This window comes from Martes martes, assembly GCF_963455335.1.
Source record: "Martes martes genome assembly, chromosome: 4".
NCBI lineage: Eukaryota > Metazoa > Chordata > Mammalia > Carnivora > Mustelidae > Martes > Martes martes.
In genome coordinates this window covers 33,862,464-33,880,845 of record NC_137891.1, presented here as the reverse complement: position 1 = coordinate 33,880,845, position 18,382 = coordinate 33,862,464, and the positions used below count along the sequence as shown (strand labels likewise).

Here is an 18,382-nt window from a genome sequence, read left to right as displayed (position 1 = left end):
AATGAACGGCTGCAGATACAGGAAAACGAGGAGAGCATTGTGAAAGCCAAGGGGTAGTGAACATAGTTGAACATAATTTCAAATATTGTTAGAACTCAGTAAGATACAGAGTAAATATTTTGCTCACTAACTTTAGGAACAGGGAGACCATTGATGAACTTTGTGAGAGTTGGTAAGTAGACTGGAAACTAGATTAGGTTGGTTGAAGAATGGGATAAGGAAGCAGAGATAGAATTTTTTTTTAATTTATAAATGGGGAGGGAGAGATATGCTCTTCTCAGCAAGGAGAGAGAATCTGCAGCAGACTTCACACTGAGCGTAGAGCCCTATGTGGGGCTCGATCTAGGACAACGAGATCAGGACCTGAGCCGAAACTAAAAGTCAGACGCTTAACTGACTGAGCCACTTGGGTGCCCCTGTACAGCACCACTTGTACGTATAGTAGTTTTTCACTTTATAGGACTGGAAGGATGCACACCCCAAATCTCTCTAAATCTTCTCTCGTTACCTCAAACTGTTGTCGTCATGTCCTCCCTGGATTGCATCTCCTTTATCTCTTTTCTCCCCACAGCTGCCATTGGATCCCGTCCTGCAGCCTTACTGCTCCAGTCTCTGGAATTTCTGTAGTTCTCTGTAAGAGGGTTTCAGATAGTTCTTGAAATAGTTCTCCGGGATGCATGATTCCTAACTTTGTGACTAATAGGATGGCCCTTCTCCTCATGTGTGAAATGGGGCTTCCACTTCCCCACTGAGACATTCTATTTTAGCACCGTTCATTTAAGCAGACTGCTTTTTTGTTTCAGTGTGCCTTGGTCATTAGCCTAGTATTCCCACGCCTCTAGAACTGAAACAAAACCTTGCGGGTTCTCATGTTCCTCTTCCCGTCTTCTCCTTTTCCCGGCTGGGTTCAGCCATTTCTTGAGAGGAATCTCAAACATCGTAAGTGTATCAACAGGTGTATAATAGAAATGTACAATATATCTCACACATGGAAACAGAATTCTTCTACATGGGGCAGGGCTCATCCAGTGGTCTGCTTAAACTCATGCCTGCTCTGGTACACATTTTATGGGTAGTGGTGCTTACTTTGTGTTAGCAGAGCTTCTCTCTTGGTGGAAGATAATCAGGGAAAAAACAGTGTATATTATCTGAAGTTACAGAAAAAGTTAAACTGGCATAGCTATTTAAGTGTACTGTTACACTGTTATACATATAGTATGTGTTTATAATTACGTTGCTATAATGGACTCACTCATAGAGTTCTATTTTTAATTTACCTACTGACTTTAGGTTAGCACTTTGAAAATAGCTTTCTTTAAAATCAAGGTTTTTGAGATGTAATTTATTTACAGTAAAATTCACCCCTTTGAGGGTAGTACTTAAGTGAATTCTGAAAAAACATACACTTACATATTTACTTCCATAAGCAAGACATAGAACATTTCCTTTACCCCCAAAAGTTCCTTGTTTACATTTGTATTTCATTCTCTTGCTCTGCCACAGTCCCTAGCAACCATTGGTCTGATTTCTGTCCTCAAAACTTTGCCTTTTCTAGACTATCATATAAATGAACTCATATTGTATAGAAGTGGGCAAACTATGGCCCATAGGCCAAATATGGCCTACTGGCTGTTTTTTTTAAGTGGTGAGTTAAGAATGGTTTTTACATTTTAAAATCATAAAAAAAATTTTAATGATAACATTTTGTGACTGTAAAAATTACCTGAAATTAAAATTTTGTGTTTATAAATAACATTTTGCTGGAACACAGCCATGCTTATTCATTTAGCATGTTGCCAATGGCTGCTTTTTGGATCATACCTTTTACATCCTATTGAAGAAATCCTTGTCTAGCCTATCTAAAAAGTCTTTGTTTAACCCACGGTCATGATTTCCTGCAGTGTTTTTTCTAGGAGTTTTATGGTTTTAGTCATTAGATTCAGTTCTGTAATCTGTTGATTGCAGTTATATAAGACATTGAGTTAATTTTTGCATAAGGTGTAAAGTATGATTGAGGTTCATTTTTGTAACACATGGATTTCCAATTACTTTTTTTGTGCATGAGTTTCTCATTGCTTAAAAGATTATTCTTTTTTTTTTCTTTTTTCCTTTTTTATTAACATATAATGTATTATTTGTTTCAGGAGTACAGGTCTGTGAATCATCAGTCTTACACAATTCACAGTACTCACCATAGCACATACCCTCCCCAGTATCATCACTCCATCACCCAGCTACCCTATGCCCCCTGCCCCCGCCCCCCGCAGCTCTTAGTTTGTTTCCTGAGATTAAGAGTCTCTTATGGTTTGTCTCCCTCCCTAGTATCATCTTATTTCATTTTTCCCTCCCTTCCCACCGCAAACCCCCGCCCTACCTCTCAAATTCCTCATATCAGAGAGATCATATCATAATTGTCTTTCTCTGATTGACTTATTTCACTTAGCATAATACCCTCTAGTTCCACCCACATCATTGCAAATGGCAAGAGTTTGGGTTTTTTGATGACTGCATAGTATTCCATTGTATATATATATACCACATCTTTATCCATTCATTTGTTGATGGACATCTAGGTTCTTTCCATCATTTGGCTATTGTGGACATTGCTGCTATAAACATTGAGGTGCATGTGCCACTTTGGATCACTATATTTGTATCTTTAGGGTAATTACCCAGTAGTGCGATTGCTGGGTGGTGTGGTAGCTCTATTTTCAACTTTAAAAGATTATTCTTTCTCCATTAAATTTTCTTGACATCTTTTTAAAAAAAATTAATGGCCATTTAAGTATTGGGCTATTTTGGACTCTATTCTGTTCCATTATGTGTGTGTTTATCCTTTGTTAACACTATGTTTGATTTGATTACTTCTGTAGCTTTTATAGTAAGTCTAGAAATCAGGTGGCATGAGTCCTGCAACTTCTTTTTCAAAATATTTGCCTATTGTAGGAATTTTGCTTTTCCACATAAATTTTAGAGTTAGCTTATCAATTTCTTCAAAAAAAATCATGCTGAGATTTTGATTGAGATAACATTGAATCGAGAGATCAATTTGGAAAGAATTGGTATCTTAACAATATAATGTTTCCTCATTGATGAATATGGCATATTTCTCCTTTTACTTAGATCTCCTTTGATTCTTTTAATCAGTATTTTATAGTTTTCATACTATTTTATAGTTTTCATATCAGTATTTTATAGTATTTTAAAAGCCTGTATGTATTTTGTTCAAATTATACCTGAGTGTTTTCTTTCTTCTGTTTTTGATGCCATTACAGACTACTCTTTAAAATTTTGATTTCCAATTATGCAATGCTAGTATATAAAAATACAAGTTTAGGGGATATGCTTAGTTTATATCTTGTGACCTTGCTAAAGCACATTTACTATAGTAGATTTTTTTGTAGTTTCTTTAGGATTTCATATATAGATATTTATGCCATCTGCACACAACTTTTTTTCTCCCCCTTTCTAATCTCTATGCTTTTTATTGTTTTAATGCACTAGCTAGGATTTCCAGTTCAATGTTGATTAGGGGTAGTGAAAGAGAACTCCTTGCTTTTTTCTTGACTTTAGAGGGAAACCATTTAATCTTTCACAATACAGTATGATATTAGCTGTAGGCTAATTGTAGGTGTAGGCTGTTGTAACCCTTACTGCATTCAGAAAGTTTCTATGTATTCCTAGTTTGCTGAGTCAAGTGCTTTCTCAGTATATTTTGACATAATTATATGATTTTTTTCCCCATTAGTCTGTTAATATAGTGATTTATATTGCTTGAATTTAGAATGTGGAATCAACCTTGCATTCCCAGGACAAGCCTAGTACACCTGTTTGTGATGTATTATTCTTTAATATATTTCTGGATTTGGCTTGATAATGTTGTGTGAGGATTTTTCATCTTCCCATGAGGAATATTGGTCTATAATTTTCCATTATATATGTATATATTTTTATTTATTTGACAGACAGAGATCATGAGTAGGCAGAGAGACAGGCAGAGAGAGAGGGGGAAGCAGGCTCCCCACTGAGCAGAGAGCCTGATGTGGGGCTCAATCCTAGGACCCTGAGATCATGACCTGAGCCGAAGGCAGAGGCTTTAACCCACTGAGTCACCCAGGTGCCCCCCATTATATATATATATATTTTAATGATTTTATTTATTTATTTATTTGACAGACAGAGATCACAAGTAGGCAGAGAGGCAGGCAGAGAGAGGAAGGTAAGCAGGCTCCCTGCTGAGCAGAGAGCCTGATGCGGGTCTTGATTCCAGGACCCTGAGATCACGACCTGAGCCGAAGGCAGAGGCTTTAACCCACTGAGCCACCAGGCGGCCCCGCCCCCCGCCCATTATATTTTTATGTGGTTTTGGTATCACAGTAATGCTGGCCTTAGGAAATTAGTAAGGAAGTGGTCCTGTATTTTCTATTTTCTGGAAGAGATTATGTAAAATTGTGTTATTTCTTCCTTAAATGTTTGGTGGAGATCATCAATAAAGCCAGTGAGCATGAGAGGTTTTTTTGTTTTGTTTTGTTTTGTTTTGTTTTGTTTTAGGTTTTAAACTAGGAATTAAATTTCTTTAACACATATGGGACTTGTCAGTCTTTCTGTTTCTTCTTGAGTGAGGTGTGCCAGTTTCAGTCTTTCGAGGAAATAGTCTATTTTATTATAGTCTATTTCTTATGTAAGCTACAGAATTTATGAGCAGAGAATTGTTCATAGTTTTCTCTTGTAATCTTTTGCATTTAATTCTGAGTAACTGTGGAGTCTGTAGTGATGTTCCCTCTATCATTCTTGCTCTAGGTAATTTTTATCTTTTCTCCCCCCGTAATTATTTTGTTTGGAGGTTTATTGATTTTATTGTTTTTTTTTTTTTTTTTTTTTAAAGAAGCAGCATTTTGTTTCATGGATTTCTTCTATAGTTAAAAAACTTTTTTTCCCCAATGCTTTCTTTGGTTTTAGTTTTCTCTTTTTTTGGAAATGGATTTGAGACTTTTTTCTTTTTAGTATAAGCGTTTATTTTTATGTGTTCAGTTTTGTATATGATACTTTCAAGGAATATCATGCTCCTTCTGCCTAAAGAACTTACTTTAAATTCCTATGGTTAATGTCTTCTGGCATTAAATTCTTTCAACATTTCTTTGCCTGAGAAGTCTTTATTTTGCTTTTCCTTTTTTCTTTTTTAAAAGATTTTATTTATTTATTTGACAGAGATCACAAGTAGGCAGAGAGGCTGGCAGATAGAGAGGAAGGGAAGCAGGCTCCCTGCTGAGCAGAGAGCCCGATTTGGGGCTCGATCCCAGGACCCTGAAATCATGACCTGAGCCAAAGGCAGAGGCTTTAGCCCACTGAGCCACCCAGGCGCCCCTTCCCTTTATTTTTTGAAACATGATTTCATTGCCCATGGGATCTTGGGTTGACAGTTTTATTCTGTCAGTCCTTCATAGAGATTTTATTCCAAAGTCGTCTAGCTTCCATGGTTTCTGAAAGATGATCTTCTGTAACTTTTATCATTGGTTCTATACATATAATTATCATTTTCTCTGGCTGCTTTCATAGTTTTCTTTGGGTTTTAGCAGTTTGACTATGATGAGTCTAGGTGTGTGTGGATTTGGTGTTTGTTCTACAAAGGCTTCTTTCAGGTTCATGTGTCTGTGATTTGGTAACTTTCATTAATTTTGGAAAGCTCATGGCTATTATACCTTCAAATATTTCCTCTTTTCTCTTTGCTCCTTCTTTTGGGACACCAATTTCACATGTTAGATCAGTTTAGCTCTTGGATGCTCTGTTTGTTTTTTTCTTTCCTTCTCCAACTCCTTTTTGTTTGTTTGGATATTTTTTATTGACTTATTTCAAGTTTACTAATCTTTTTCTTAGTTTTTTCAAGTGTATCCCTTAGCCCATCAAAGAAACTCTTTATCTCTGATGCCATGTTTTCTATTTCCAGCATTTTCATATGACTCTTATACTTTGTATCTTTCTGCCTCAGTACCCCATCTGTTCATGTTTGTTGTCCCCCCTTTTCTGTGAACCTTTTACCTTAATAATTATAGTAATTTTCAAGTCTGCCTGATGACTCCAATAATTCCATCATGCTTGTCATCTCTGAATCTAATTATATTAATTATTTTATCTCTTGGCGATGGGTTGTTTATTCCTTGCTATTTTCCCCTGAGTCTCGTGGTTTTGAATTATACTTATGCCTTTAAGTGGGCATGCCTTTTCTGTCAGACTGTTAGTGTTGGAAATTAAGTCATCATCAGGTCAGAAGTTCAGATAGGTTTGGATTTTGTTGTTGCCATCATTATCTTTAGTGCATCAGTCTTCAAATTCCTCCCAATTCCTCCAGTAGGCTACTGCTGCATTGTATTTAGGAAGAATGCAGGAGTATGAGAAGTTTTTTTTCAGTGTTTTGCTACCCCTTCAGCCATTTCCATCTACTTACTCCACAGAGTAACAAATTGCTCTTGCCACTCCTCCCCCCAGCAGTAAACGATTGATGCTCATTTCTTGATTCTAGGTTTGTGGCCGGGGCAAGGGTGTTTTGTTAAGTTTTCCTGCCCTTCATTGTTGGTAGGACCTGTGGATCTGGGCCTTATGGATGAGGTTTGCTCAGCGTTCTTGGGCCCTTCTTCTGATAGAAGTAAATCTGCCTTATATCTCTGATAGGTTTGGGACAGGAATTTCCATCCCTCCCCTAGTCATGAAAGGCCTTTGATTTGAGCAACGGTTGTTGGCTGAAGATGGTTTCCTGTCCCTCTTTCATGGGCAGAGGTTTTTTTTCCCCTTTAACCTTTTCCTTAGCTGCAGTAGATGCCTTTGCCCTGGGGATGACAGAATTTCCCATTCCCTGTGGCTTATAGCTTTGACATTTTTAGGAGAGATGGTCTGGGGAGTTGGGCCTGTACTCCAGCAGCCACGAGTTAACTCTTTTACACCTACACATGTGTACCGCCAAAGAGTTGTTTGTTCTTATGCCCTGCTCCCAGTCTTCTTCGTAAGTGACCAGTAGAGGCCTGCAGAAAAGTGCTTGTGGGTGAATGTGAGCTTTCCTTGAGTCTGGGTCCCTAGCTATTCCAAACTGTATGTTAGCCCACACTTGGCCTTTTACAATTTGTTAAAATTTTAACTAATTTCCTCTTACCTGCTTGTAGGGTGGCCTCTCTTTCTCCTCTTCTGCTCTGCCAATGGTGAAACAGTGTATTTCATTTCTCTTTGGAGGGGCTTGCTGCTCTTTGGAGTTCACATTGTTTGCCTTATATCCTCAACTGTCTGATGGGCTCGAGAAAAGTTATGATTTTGTAGATTATTTAGGCTTTTGTCATTTTTAGGTTGGGAGTGACATCATTTACAGCTTTGAAAATCTTAAGCAGAGTTAATTGGAGTTTTAAAACATTTAAAATTTTCCGTTATGAAGATAATGGAAGTGAAACTTTTTATCACGATTTATTATACTACCTTTTTCTAGGCATTTTTTTTCTCATTTTTTTTTGGTTTTGTTTTTAAGTTAAAAATTGGCCTTATTTTTATTTGCACAGTCTTATTTGCTAGGCTTCTAATCTTTCACAATGTTTTTAAAGCCAGCTAATATCCAGACTGTTGAACAGATTTAAACAATTAGTGAGAGCACTCATCCAGTGTTTTCCCCTCTGTTTGGATTCTTAAGAGCACTCCAATTGAGAGTTGTCTCAAAGATTTGAAGTTCATAGGTTTTGGCTATACTGTGTCAAATCAGCTCAGTCCAATTCTGAAGCTAAACCTTTGAAAAATAATACTTTAAATATTTTATGGCATATGATTGATATATTACAAGTGGGAGATAAAAATTTTACAATTATGACTTAAAGAGCTATCTCTATTCGCATGTATTAATTGGCTCTTAAATTACCATGTATGTCAGAGGGCAGAACTAGTTACAACACTCTTGTGATATGCCATGTAGGATGTTATTCAATAATCAGAAAATTAAATTTTTACTCTTTATTCTCATTTTATGAAATTTTTGGATACAAAATTGTATATAGATTGTTGTAATTACTGTTTTTGAGACCATCAGGCAACCAAATTTTTCTTATCTGCTTTCTCTGCAGAAAACTTCATCAGCAGTTTGAAATGTACAAGGAGCAGGTGAAGAAGATGGGAGAGGAATCACAACAGCAGCAAGAACAGAAGGGTGATGCCCCAACCTGTGGTATTTGCCACAAAACAAAATTTGCTGATGGATGTGGCCATAACTGTTCATATTGCCAAACAAAGTTCTGTGCTCGTTGTGGAGGTCGAGTGTCATTACGCTCAAACAAGGTACAGAATGAAAATTACACATTATTCTCTTATAGTTAAGCTTATAATACAGTTAAGCTAATTGTGAATAAAATAAAGCAGACAATTGAAATTTATATTTAGGCTAACCAATGAACCAAAAAACCTCTAGTGTCTTTATTTTAGATAAAAGAAATTTTTCATTTTTTTTTCAGTTGATGGATTTGTCTCATTGTTTATGTCCTTTAGCTAATGATTTTGTTTAGAATCATAGGATCTTAAACTTTCAAAGATGAGGAAGATAAATTAGAGATCAATTGGTCTAACTCTTTTATTTTATAGATGCAGAAAACTCATATTCAGGGAGACTAAAGGTCCTTCTTAAAGTCACACAACTGATTAATGTTAGAGCAGTGGCACTGCTTTTTCCATTACCTATACATAATTTTATAATTTTATAGACCTAGTCATCCTTTGACCCCTGTTTTCTTTCCTTTCAAGAGAGGCTCTTCCCACCTTAGAGAGTCTGTGTTTTATAATTTTACAGCTTTTGAAGCTTTGTTACCCTTTATTTTTGTTTTAACATTAATGAAATAAACATTAGACTATGGAATTTAAAGAAGAAATGTTAAGGAGTTGTTTTATACTTGATTTTTGTAGTTTATCCATCCACTTTAGGGAATATGTTAATGCTGCTCAAGGAATGCTTTGCTGAAATCAGCAAAAACAGTATTATAATGTCTTTCTCAATAAGTTCGTTAAAATTTGCATTTATTTCCTTTCTAGTATTTTATCATTCCATTCTTTACTTAGGCAGTTTTAAAATAAGAAGCTGATGTTTGTGCATACATTACTTAAACATAATTATGGGGATTTGTTCTCCTGTGTGATTTCATTTCTCCATTTTCTCAGTTTCCTGTTTCTCATTGTTTTGTTTTCCCCAGAATTAATAATTTTCCATTTTCTCCCCTTAGTCTTTCCCCCTGGTTTACCTGATTATTTTTCTTTTCCTTGACTACTTCCATTGGCTAGAATCTCCAGCACAGTTCTGAATAGAAGTGGTGAGAGCATACATCCCTGTTTTGTCCTTGATCTTAGGGGGGAAGTATTCAGTCCTTCTCTATTAAGTATTATATTAGCTGTTAGCTTTTCATAGATGCTATCTATTCCTAATTTGCTGACAGTTTTTTTGGTTTATTTGTTTATTTTTATATCAGGAATATATGCTGGAAATTGTCAAACACTTTCCCTCCATCTATTGAAACTAATCATGCTTTTTTCTTTGCTTGTTAATGTAGTAATGAAATTCATTGGTTGATTTTGAAATGCTAAACCAACTATATTCCTGGGACAAATCCCATTTGCTTATGATGGTTTAACCCTTTTATGTAATAATGAGTTTGATTTATTAAAGTTTTATTTATAGTTTTTGCTTCATGAATGTTAGTGTCTGTAGTTTTCCTTTCTTATAATATGTTTCTTTGATTTTTGGTATCACAGTAATGCTGTCCTGATAAAATGAGTTGGGAAGTATTTCCCTCTCTTCAGTATTTTAGGAAAGTTTCTGTAGGATTGGTATTTATCCTTTAATGGATAAATTAAAGATTTTAATGGATAAAAAAAGACTTAATGGATAAAAATAGATTTTACCAGGAAAGCCATCTGGGCATGCTGTTTAATTTTTGGGAAGGTTTTAAAGTACCCTTTCAATTTCTTTTAATAGGTATAGAATTATTCAAGTCATTTATTCTTTCTTGAATGAGCTCTGGTGTTTTTCAAGGAATTTCTTCAGATTCTCATAAGTTGTCATATTTATTGGCATAAACCTGCTCACAGTATTCCATTATTATTCTTTAGTATCTGTAGATTCTGTAGTGATGCTACCTTTTTCATCTCTGATATTGGTAATTTACATCTTCTCTCTTTTTCCTGCTGAATTTGGCTAGAAATCTATTAATTTTATTTTATTTTATTTTATTTTTTTTTTTTTAAGATTTATTTATTTATTTATTTGACAGAGAGAGAGCACAAGTAAGCAGAGAGGCAGGCAAAGAGAGAGAGGGAGGGAAGCAGGCTTCCTGCTGAGCAGAGAGCCCGATATGGGACTCGATCCCAGGACCCTGAGATCATGACCTGAGCCGAAGGCAGCGGCTTAACCCACTGAGCCACCCAGGCGCCCCTAGAAATCTATTAATTTTAATGATCTTCTCAAATAACTAGTTTTTTGTTTCATTGGTTTTCTCAATTGTTGATTTCATCTTTGATCTTTATTATTTCTTTAATTCTGCTGATTTGGGCTTTAATTTTCTCTTTTTCTGGTTTCTTAAGGTGGGAACTGAGGTCTTTGCTTTGAAATGTCTCTCCTTTTCTAATATTGCCATTACATGCTGTCAGTTTCCCCTAAGTACTTCTTTGGTGACATTCCCCAAATTCTGATATGTTGTCTTTCATTTTCATTCAGTTAAAAATACTTACAAGTTTTCCTTTTCTTTCTTGATACATAAATAATTTAGAAGTATGTTATTTATTTTCCACATACTAGGGGGTTTCCAGAGATCTTTATGGTAATGATTTTTAATTTAGTTCTATTGTGGTCCTAAACATACTTTGAATACTTTGAATCCTTAAATGTATTCATAATTATTTTATGACCAGTATATGGTTTATTTTGGTAAATGTGTGTGTACTTGAAAAGGATATATATTCATATGTTCTTTAATTTTTTGGTGGAGTGTTTTTAAATGTACTCTAAGTCAAGTTGGTTGATGCAGTTGTTCAAGTCTAGTATGTCCTTTTTGATCTTCTGCTTATTTATTTTCTCAATTATTAAGAGGATATTGAAATATACAACTATACATGAATTAGTCTCCTTCCTTTTGCAGTTCTATGTATTTTTGGTTTTGTTTTATGTATTTTATTAAGTTCTGTTTTTAAATGTATAAACATTTAGGATTATTATGCTTCTATTAATTAATTGAGCCCTTTAAAATCATTATATGGCTTTATTTTTTCCTGGTAATAGTCTTTGCTCTGAAATCCACTTTGTCTAATCTTAATAAAGCCACTCCAACTTTGGTTTACATTTTTCTCTTTTACTGTAGATTAATTTGTGTCTTCATATTTAAAGTATTTTCTTTATAGACAGCATATAATTGGGCTTTGCTTTCTTATTCAACCTGAAAATCTCTACATTTTAATTGGGGTCTTAGATAATTTATATTTAATATAATTTCTTATATGATTTGTTTGGTTATATCATTTTCCTTTTTTTCTTCTTGTACTATCTGATTTTTGTTTTTGTTTTCTTTTTCTTTTAGTCTCCTTTGAATTCATCAAGCACTTTTTATGATTCAGGTTATCGCCTTTGTTGCCTCGTTAGCTTTTGTGACTCTGTTTTATAGCTTTGTTTGTTCTTCATTTTGTCATTTTATTAATTGCTTCAGGATAGTAGTATAAATCCTTAGTAGTATAAATCTTTAAATTTCATCATCAGTCTTAACTGATAGTATATCATTTTGTGTATAATATAATATAAGAACCTTCCAACAGTGTATTTCCATATCTACTCTTTAGGACTTTATGTTATGGTATGATATATTTTAATTTTACTTATTTTATAACCTGACATTACACAGTTATTCTTTTTTGTTTAAAAATTTTTCTTTTAAAGAGTTTTAAATAATAGAGGAAATATATATTTACTGTTGTCTTTATCATTTCTAATATTATTAATTTCTTCTCATTGATCTATATTTCTGTATGGTATCATATTTTACCTGCCCGAAATAGTTCCTTTAATATTTATTGTAGTGTGAGTCTGCTGATGATGAATAAACTTTTTCTGCTGAAAATTTTGCTTTTTTTTTTTTTTAACTTTTTTCTAGGTATAGAATTCTAGATTGAGGTTGTTTTCTTTAAGTATTTTATTTTTTTAAAAGACTATTTATTTATTTATTTGACAGACAGACAGAGATCACAAGTAGGCAGAGAGGCAGGCAGAGAGAGGGGGGGAAGCAGGCTCCCCACTGAGCAGAGAGCCTGACGTGGGACTTGATCCCAGGACCCTGAGATCACGACCTGAGCCAAAGGCAGAGGCTTAACCCACTGAGCCACCCAGGCGCCCCTCTTTCAGTATTTTAAAATGTTGTTTCACTGTTTCCAATTAGACATGTGATACCATTCTCATCTTTGTTTTTCTGTATATATGTTCTTTTATCTGATTGCTTTTTTCCCTAAATATTTATTTATTTATTATTGAGCATGGGGTGGGGGTGGGGAAGAGGGGCAGAGGAAGTCTTAAGCAGACTCCACACTGAGTGTAGAGCCATCTGTGGGGCTCCATCTCACTATCCTGAGATCATGACCTAAGCTGAAACCAAGAGTTAAATGCTCAACCAAATGCACTACCCAGGCTCCCCTGTCTAATTGCTTTTTTTTTTTTTTAAAGATATTATTTATTTATTTGACAGGCAGAAATCACAAGTAGGCAGAAAGGCAGGCAGAGAGAGAGAGGGGGAAGCAGGCTCCCTGCTGAGCAGAGAGCCCGAGGTGGGGCTCAATCCCAGGACCCTGGGATCATGACCTGAGCCCAAGGCAGAGGCTTTAACCCACTGAACCACCCAGTTGCCCTAATTACTTTTAAGATAATTCTTTTTATCACTGGCTACATGAAACTTAATTATAAGTTTCTTTGTTTATTTTTCTTCATCTTTCCTGTGTTTGTAGCTTTTTTGAGCTTTTTTGATTTGTGAGTTTATAGTTTTTGTAGGGTTTTGGAAAATTTTGGCCATTATTTCTTCAAAAAAATTTTTTAAATGTACAATATATTATTTGTTTCAGGGGTACACATCTGTAATTCATCAGTCTTACACAATACACAGCACTCACCACACCACATACCAAATATTTTTATTGGCCTTTCTTTCTCTCTTTTCCTTCAGGAACTCCCATTACCCATACATTAATTAGGCTGCTTGAAGTTGTTTTACAGCTCACTTATGTTCTTTTCATTAAACCAAATTTTATTTTTCTCTTTGCTTTTCATTTTAAGTATATTCTATTGTGCTTTTGAGTTTACCCATCTTTTTTTTTTTGGCAATATCATATCTGCTTTTTTTTTTTTTCATCTTAGATATTGTTTTTATGTCTAAATTTCAATTTTGGACTTTTAAAAAATATCTTCCATGAGCTACATAAGTTTTTGTACATATAGAATAAATGCTCTGTAATAACTGTTTTGATGTTCTTTTCTGCTAATTTCAACATCTCTGTCTCAGTTTTTGGTTGGTTTTGATTGATTATTCTCATTATAATATGTGTTTTCCTGACTCTCTCCTGAGTACTTTAACCAATTTTGGGTGTGTTTATTTGACGTGAATTAACAGTTCTTCCAGTTTTGGTGGTAGAAATACCCACTGTTTTCTCTAACCCTTCAGATGACTTTTTTCACATGCATGCTCACTCATCATTACCAGCTGAATACTTGAAGGGAATTCCTGCAGATCTATGGGGTTCTCCCTCTGCAGCTTTTTCTTCTCTGGTGAGCTGGCCTGTGAAATGCAGTTGTGTTGGCCTCCTCACAGTGTTTGTTCTCAGTTTGTTCTCTTCACTTGAGGAAGTTTGCCAAACTGAACTTCAGCTCCTCTGTACTGCTCTGCTGCCTGGAAAGTCTCTCAAGCAATAAGCTGGGGGCAGTTATAGAGCTTATCTTGTTTGTTTCCCATATTTTCGCTATCTCTGTGTTTTTTTGCCTGATGCCCAGTGTCTTGAAAACCACTTCTTCATATGTTTTTCCCACATTATGTTTGACTGCTAGGCAAGTGGAGAAATCCTGTTCTTGCTACCCCATTTAGGCCACAAGTAGAAGTCTCTAATGAATCAGATTATAGGCTTGATTATATATTTTCCGGTTTCTAATGTATAGTCACTTTATTCTGAGCAAAGTTTTAGTTAGTAAATTAAATACAGTGAAAAATTGGAAATCCCCTTGAAAGTCTGTTTTATTGTAGTCAACTATAGAACTCTGTATGTTGTGGATTAGCCTGGTGGATGGTTTGTGGAAGAAAGAAGGAACCAGAAGTAGTATTTCCCATTTTTCTCATATTTTTTCTTATATCTGAGGGAAGTATTAGCGGAATGAAACATAAGAAAAAATAATCTAGATTTTAGCTCAAAGAGCATAACTTTGGATTTCTTTATTAGTTTTTCTACATTTTCATTCATAATCTACTTGAGGAAGCATTCCTTTGTATGATATGTATAAAGGTTGTCTATATTCCAAGTGAAAAAAGTATTGAGTTCAATTTCTCTTTTTAAATTGGATCATTGTATGTATGCTTGGTTGCCTTATGTAATAGAAGAGGCTTTTACTCTCAATAGATGCTGAATACACTTTTTGATTTATCATAGCCCCAAAGGATTAAGCTCAGTGAAATTTGTTCAGACAATTTTTATGAAGTAGAATAATGAGAATGCAAGTATTTTATAGCTTAAAATTTAATTATAAAGCATTTTAAAATTATTTTAGTAATCTTCTATGAGAATAAGATAAGAATCTTTTGTTTTAATTTTGAGGCTCTTTCATGTGGAGCCATCCTTAACAATTAATTAACTCTTTTGAGGTACATTTATGATTCAGCAAGAATAAATGTAGTGCAGGACATATGGAAATACCAATACAATATGTTTTTGTGAAATATTGCTTTCATTTATTTCCTTTTAAGATGACACCCCCTGTAAATTAAAGCTTTATATTTAGTTTAGATTTAAAAATAATGACTTCATAAGGAAGAAATTATTTTGTAATCATAGAATGGGGATTCTAATAGGGCAGACATGAGAGGTAATTTACAGTGAGGATTATTTTAAGCTTCAAAGGATGGCAACATTAATTTTTTCTTTCTTTTGCTTTTTGGTGGGAAAAATAGATTACCATTTGCTTAAAAGATATCTAATTTTGAAAAAGTAAGTAATAATATATTTTTCAGAATTATATTAATTTACAAATATAATAGATGTGATTTTTTCTTTACTCTAAATTATCAGATTTGAAGCAGAATGAATAATAACTTTTAGAATTATTATAAAAGCAAATGATCATTAAGCAAGGGCCTTAAAATATATTGACATACATTGTTCAATATATCATATGGTTAAGAGTGAAATAATATAGACGTTTCTACTGTATAACCATGTCAGTAAGTATCATTTATATGAATGATTTTAATGATTAACTTTTTAATTGTGCACTGAGAAATAAAATAATGATTAGAGTATTTCTGCAGTCCTTCAGGTCTTTCTTTCTTTTGAGGAATTTCAACTCACAGGGCATCTGGGTGGCTCGGTTGGAAGAGCATGCAACTCTTGATCTCGGGGTTGTGAATTCGAGCCCCCAACTGGGTGTAGAGATTACTTAAAATAAATAAATAAAATTAAAAAAATTTCAGGTGACTGTGATTATGGGCAAGTCTTTAGCTAGTGTGCTGGTGTAATATACAATCAGTTCCCATATGCCCAAGGCAAGCATATCATATGTGAATTTTCTTTTAAATGTCATAGAAATACTACATACCAGTATATCAGGAAACAACATTCTCCAGGAAGAGGCTGGCGTAAGTTGAGATGAAGAATCAAGTTTTGTTTCTGTCCTGGTGTTGTATGACTTTGGTTTGACATGTCACTTCATATCTTAGTGCTTCTGTTTCAAAATCTGTAAAATGAAAGCATCAGTTTGTGATTTCTAAGGTCTCTTCTGGGTTCAACATTTTATAATTTTAAAATTTAATTTTAAAATTAAAATTTTAAAATAGATAACTCATGTAATGCTTGAAGTACCAGAAAGTATATTCATATAGCCAAATATATTTACTGCTTAATAATTTTTAGGAAGAAACTGAGAAACTCCATTAATTTTCTTATGTTATTGTATCTAGCACACTGTGCATTAAGCTTTGGTTTTTATCCCATTCCACATTTATGGAACATGAGAGTGTTGAGGGCATCACTGTTTTAGTAAACTGTGTTCATAGGAATTTGAGAGCTGGGTAGCAGCTAGTTATAATTCCAATTATTAGAATTATTATAACGCTATATAATAAATAATAATTGGAATTATATAGAGTTATAATAATTCTAATAATTGGAATTCTATATAATTCTATATATTTCTATATAATTCTATAGAATTCTAATTATTAGAATTATATAATTCTATATAATTCTAATTATATAATTCTATATAATTCTAATATAATTCTATATAATTCTATATAATTCTAATTATTAGAATTATATAATTCATAGGACTACCCTTAAGCCAATGACTGCATCAGGTGGATCCTCAATTTTAAGCCTTTAGGCTCAATGACGTAGAAGGTGTGAGAATATTATTTGAAATGGTTGTTGAATTTAAAAGGAAGAATTATTTTCCCTCATTGATGTCAGCCTCCCTAATGGTACAGCATAATAAAGGAACTGTGAGAAACAGTCTAACTTGCAGAGCCTTAGGACATTTTATACTTCCTCATGCATATCAGCATCATGGGAGGAGGCAAAATCATGTTGCAAATGGAGCGTAAGGAAAGATATTTTTTACATGAGCTCATTCCTTCTCCACACGGCATCTTTTATAGTTATAGTTTTATAGTTATTTTATAGTTATTTACTATAACTTTTATAGTTATAGTAACTATCTTTTATAGTTATTTACGTGGCTCCACCCCCACTTCCATCACCTGTAGAGCATGATTCAGTGTTGGTAATATTACCTAGAAGAGCTAAGAAGTTTACAAAATCTGTTGTAGTTACAGGTTGGGATTGTTTCTCTTCAGGAATCTCTGGATGATTCCATAGGCATTTTATACTCTAAGGTATATGGCGGTAGGCTTGAGAGTGAGGTAGTGTACACTTGCTGTGGAAGGAAGGCTTTCTGGAGAGTAGATGAATGTGAATAACTTAAAGGACAAAAATTCCCATACGTATTCTTTCATTTTTTTCTCAAAATTGATCTACCTGAGAACATTTCTGTTTTGTGGAATTTTCTTTCTAACTCACTTTTTTATAATTGCTCTTATGCTCTTCAAATCAAACGCCTGCTCCTTAACCCTACCTAATGTGAATCTAGTCTTTATATAACGGATTGCCTCAGGATGTAAGAATTTCTGGGGCACGAAACAAAGTGACAATTCTAGAATGTCTTGTCTTGAGGGAGAGTTCCTTGAGGGCAAAGCAGTTAGAGATTTTGTAAGAAATATAGAAAGGAGAAGCATCTTATTTCTTTAAGGCAAGCGGACTTCTGGTGGGACTCCGGTTCCTTATGTCTCTTTTTTAGAATTAGAACTTTGATGTGAGATGATCATGGTGGCCCATAATGCCACATTTATTTGAATTTAAAAATGAAGTTGGACTCTTTGAGAAAAAAAAAAAACATATTTATCTGATGGTTTCTCAACATGGCCTGGTTTTCCAAATAGGATATGTAGTAGGCATTTTCCGTATAATGAATGAGGTAAATCTGCAGCTCCAGGATTTGATAAAAATGTAATTGAAACATACCTACAATATACAACATATCTGAAAATGCATTCTTTCTAACTATTTAAACTTAAAATGTAAATGTTATCCTAAAAATGTGTGAGGGGTATATGGTTTTAGGAGTTTATTTTAGAGAAAAGAAAAAATATATTTAGACTACCGATATATAACAGGTGCATAGGTATTCTTGATTAATGGCATATTGTTAACCAATACTTGGTTAATATGCATTTGAAAGCTTGCTATCTACTGCTGTCTACTTGCTCCTAACCACTTGGGGAGAAAGAAAGAATCCTGCTTAGTACCTAATATCCTCGTCAATAAATGAAGTAAGCTCCTTATCAGTGGATAAGATGAGCACCAGGTTCAATAGATTTTACTTAGCTTGTACGGGGAAGATTAATAATAGCATCTGCAATGAATTCTAATCATAAAAGTAGACTATATGGTAGTTTAATAGATAAAGAAATTCAGGATATCACCAAAACTGCAGCATAGCATAGTTAAAAAGACACTAGGTAGGGGAGCACAAAGGGAAGGGAATAGAGACAATATGTGAGAGGAGGGTTAGAAATAGTTATGAATTCCTCTATCC

General features: G+C 34.2%; 1 protein-coding gene across 14 annotated transcripts in view; it reads left to right on the top strand.

Moving 5' to 3' along the window:
• Positions 1–18,382, top strand: part of RIMS2 (regulating synaptic membrane exocytosis 2) — a gene marked incomplete at its 5' end in the record, with an annotated part of 588,318 nt that overhangs the window by 111,867 nt on the left and 458,069 nt on the right. For all 14 annotated transcript variants that reach the window (XM_080803094.1, XM_080803113.1, XM_080803090.1 and 11 more), the window contains one exon: positions 8,088–8,298. In XM_080803094.1, the coding sequence (XP_080659220.1) occupies positions 8,088–8,298 (211 nt within the window). The remainder of the gene's footprint in view (positions 1–8,087; positions 8,299–18,382) is intronic.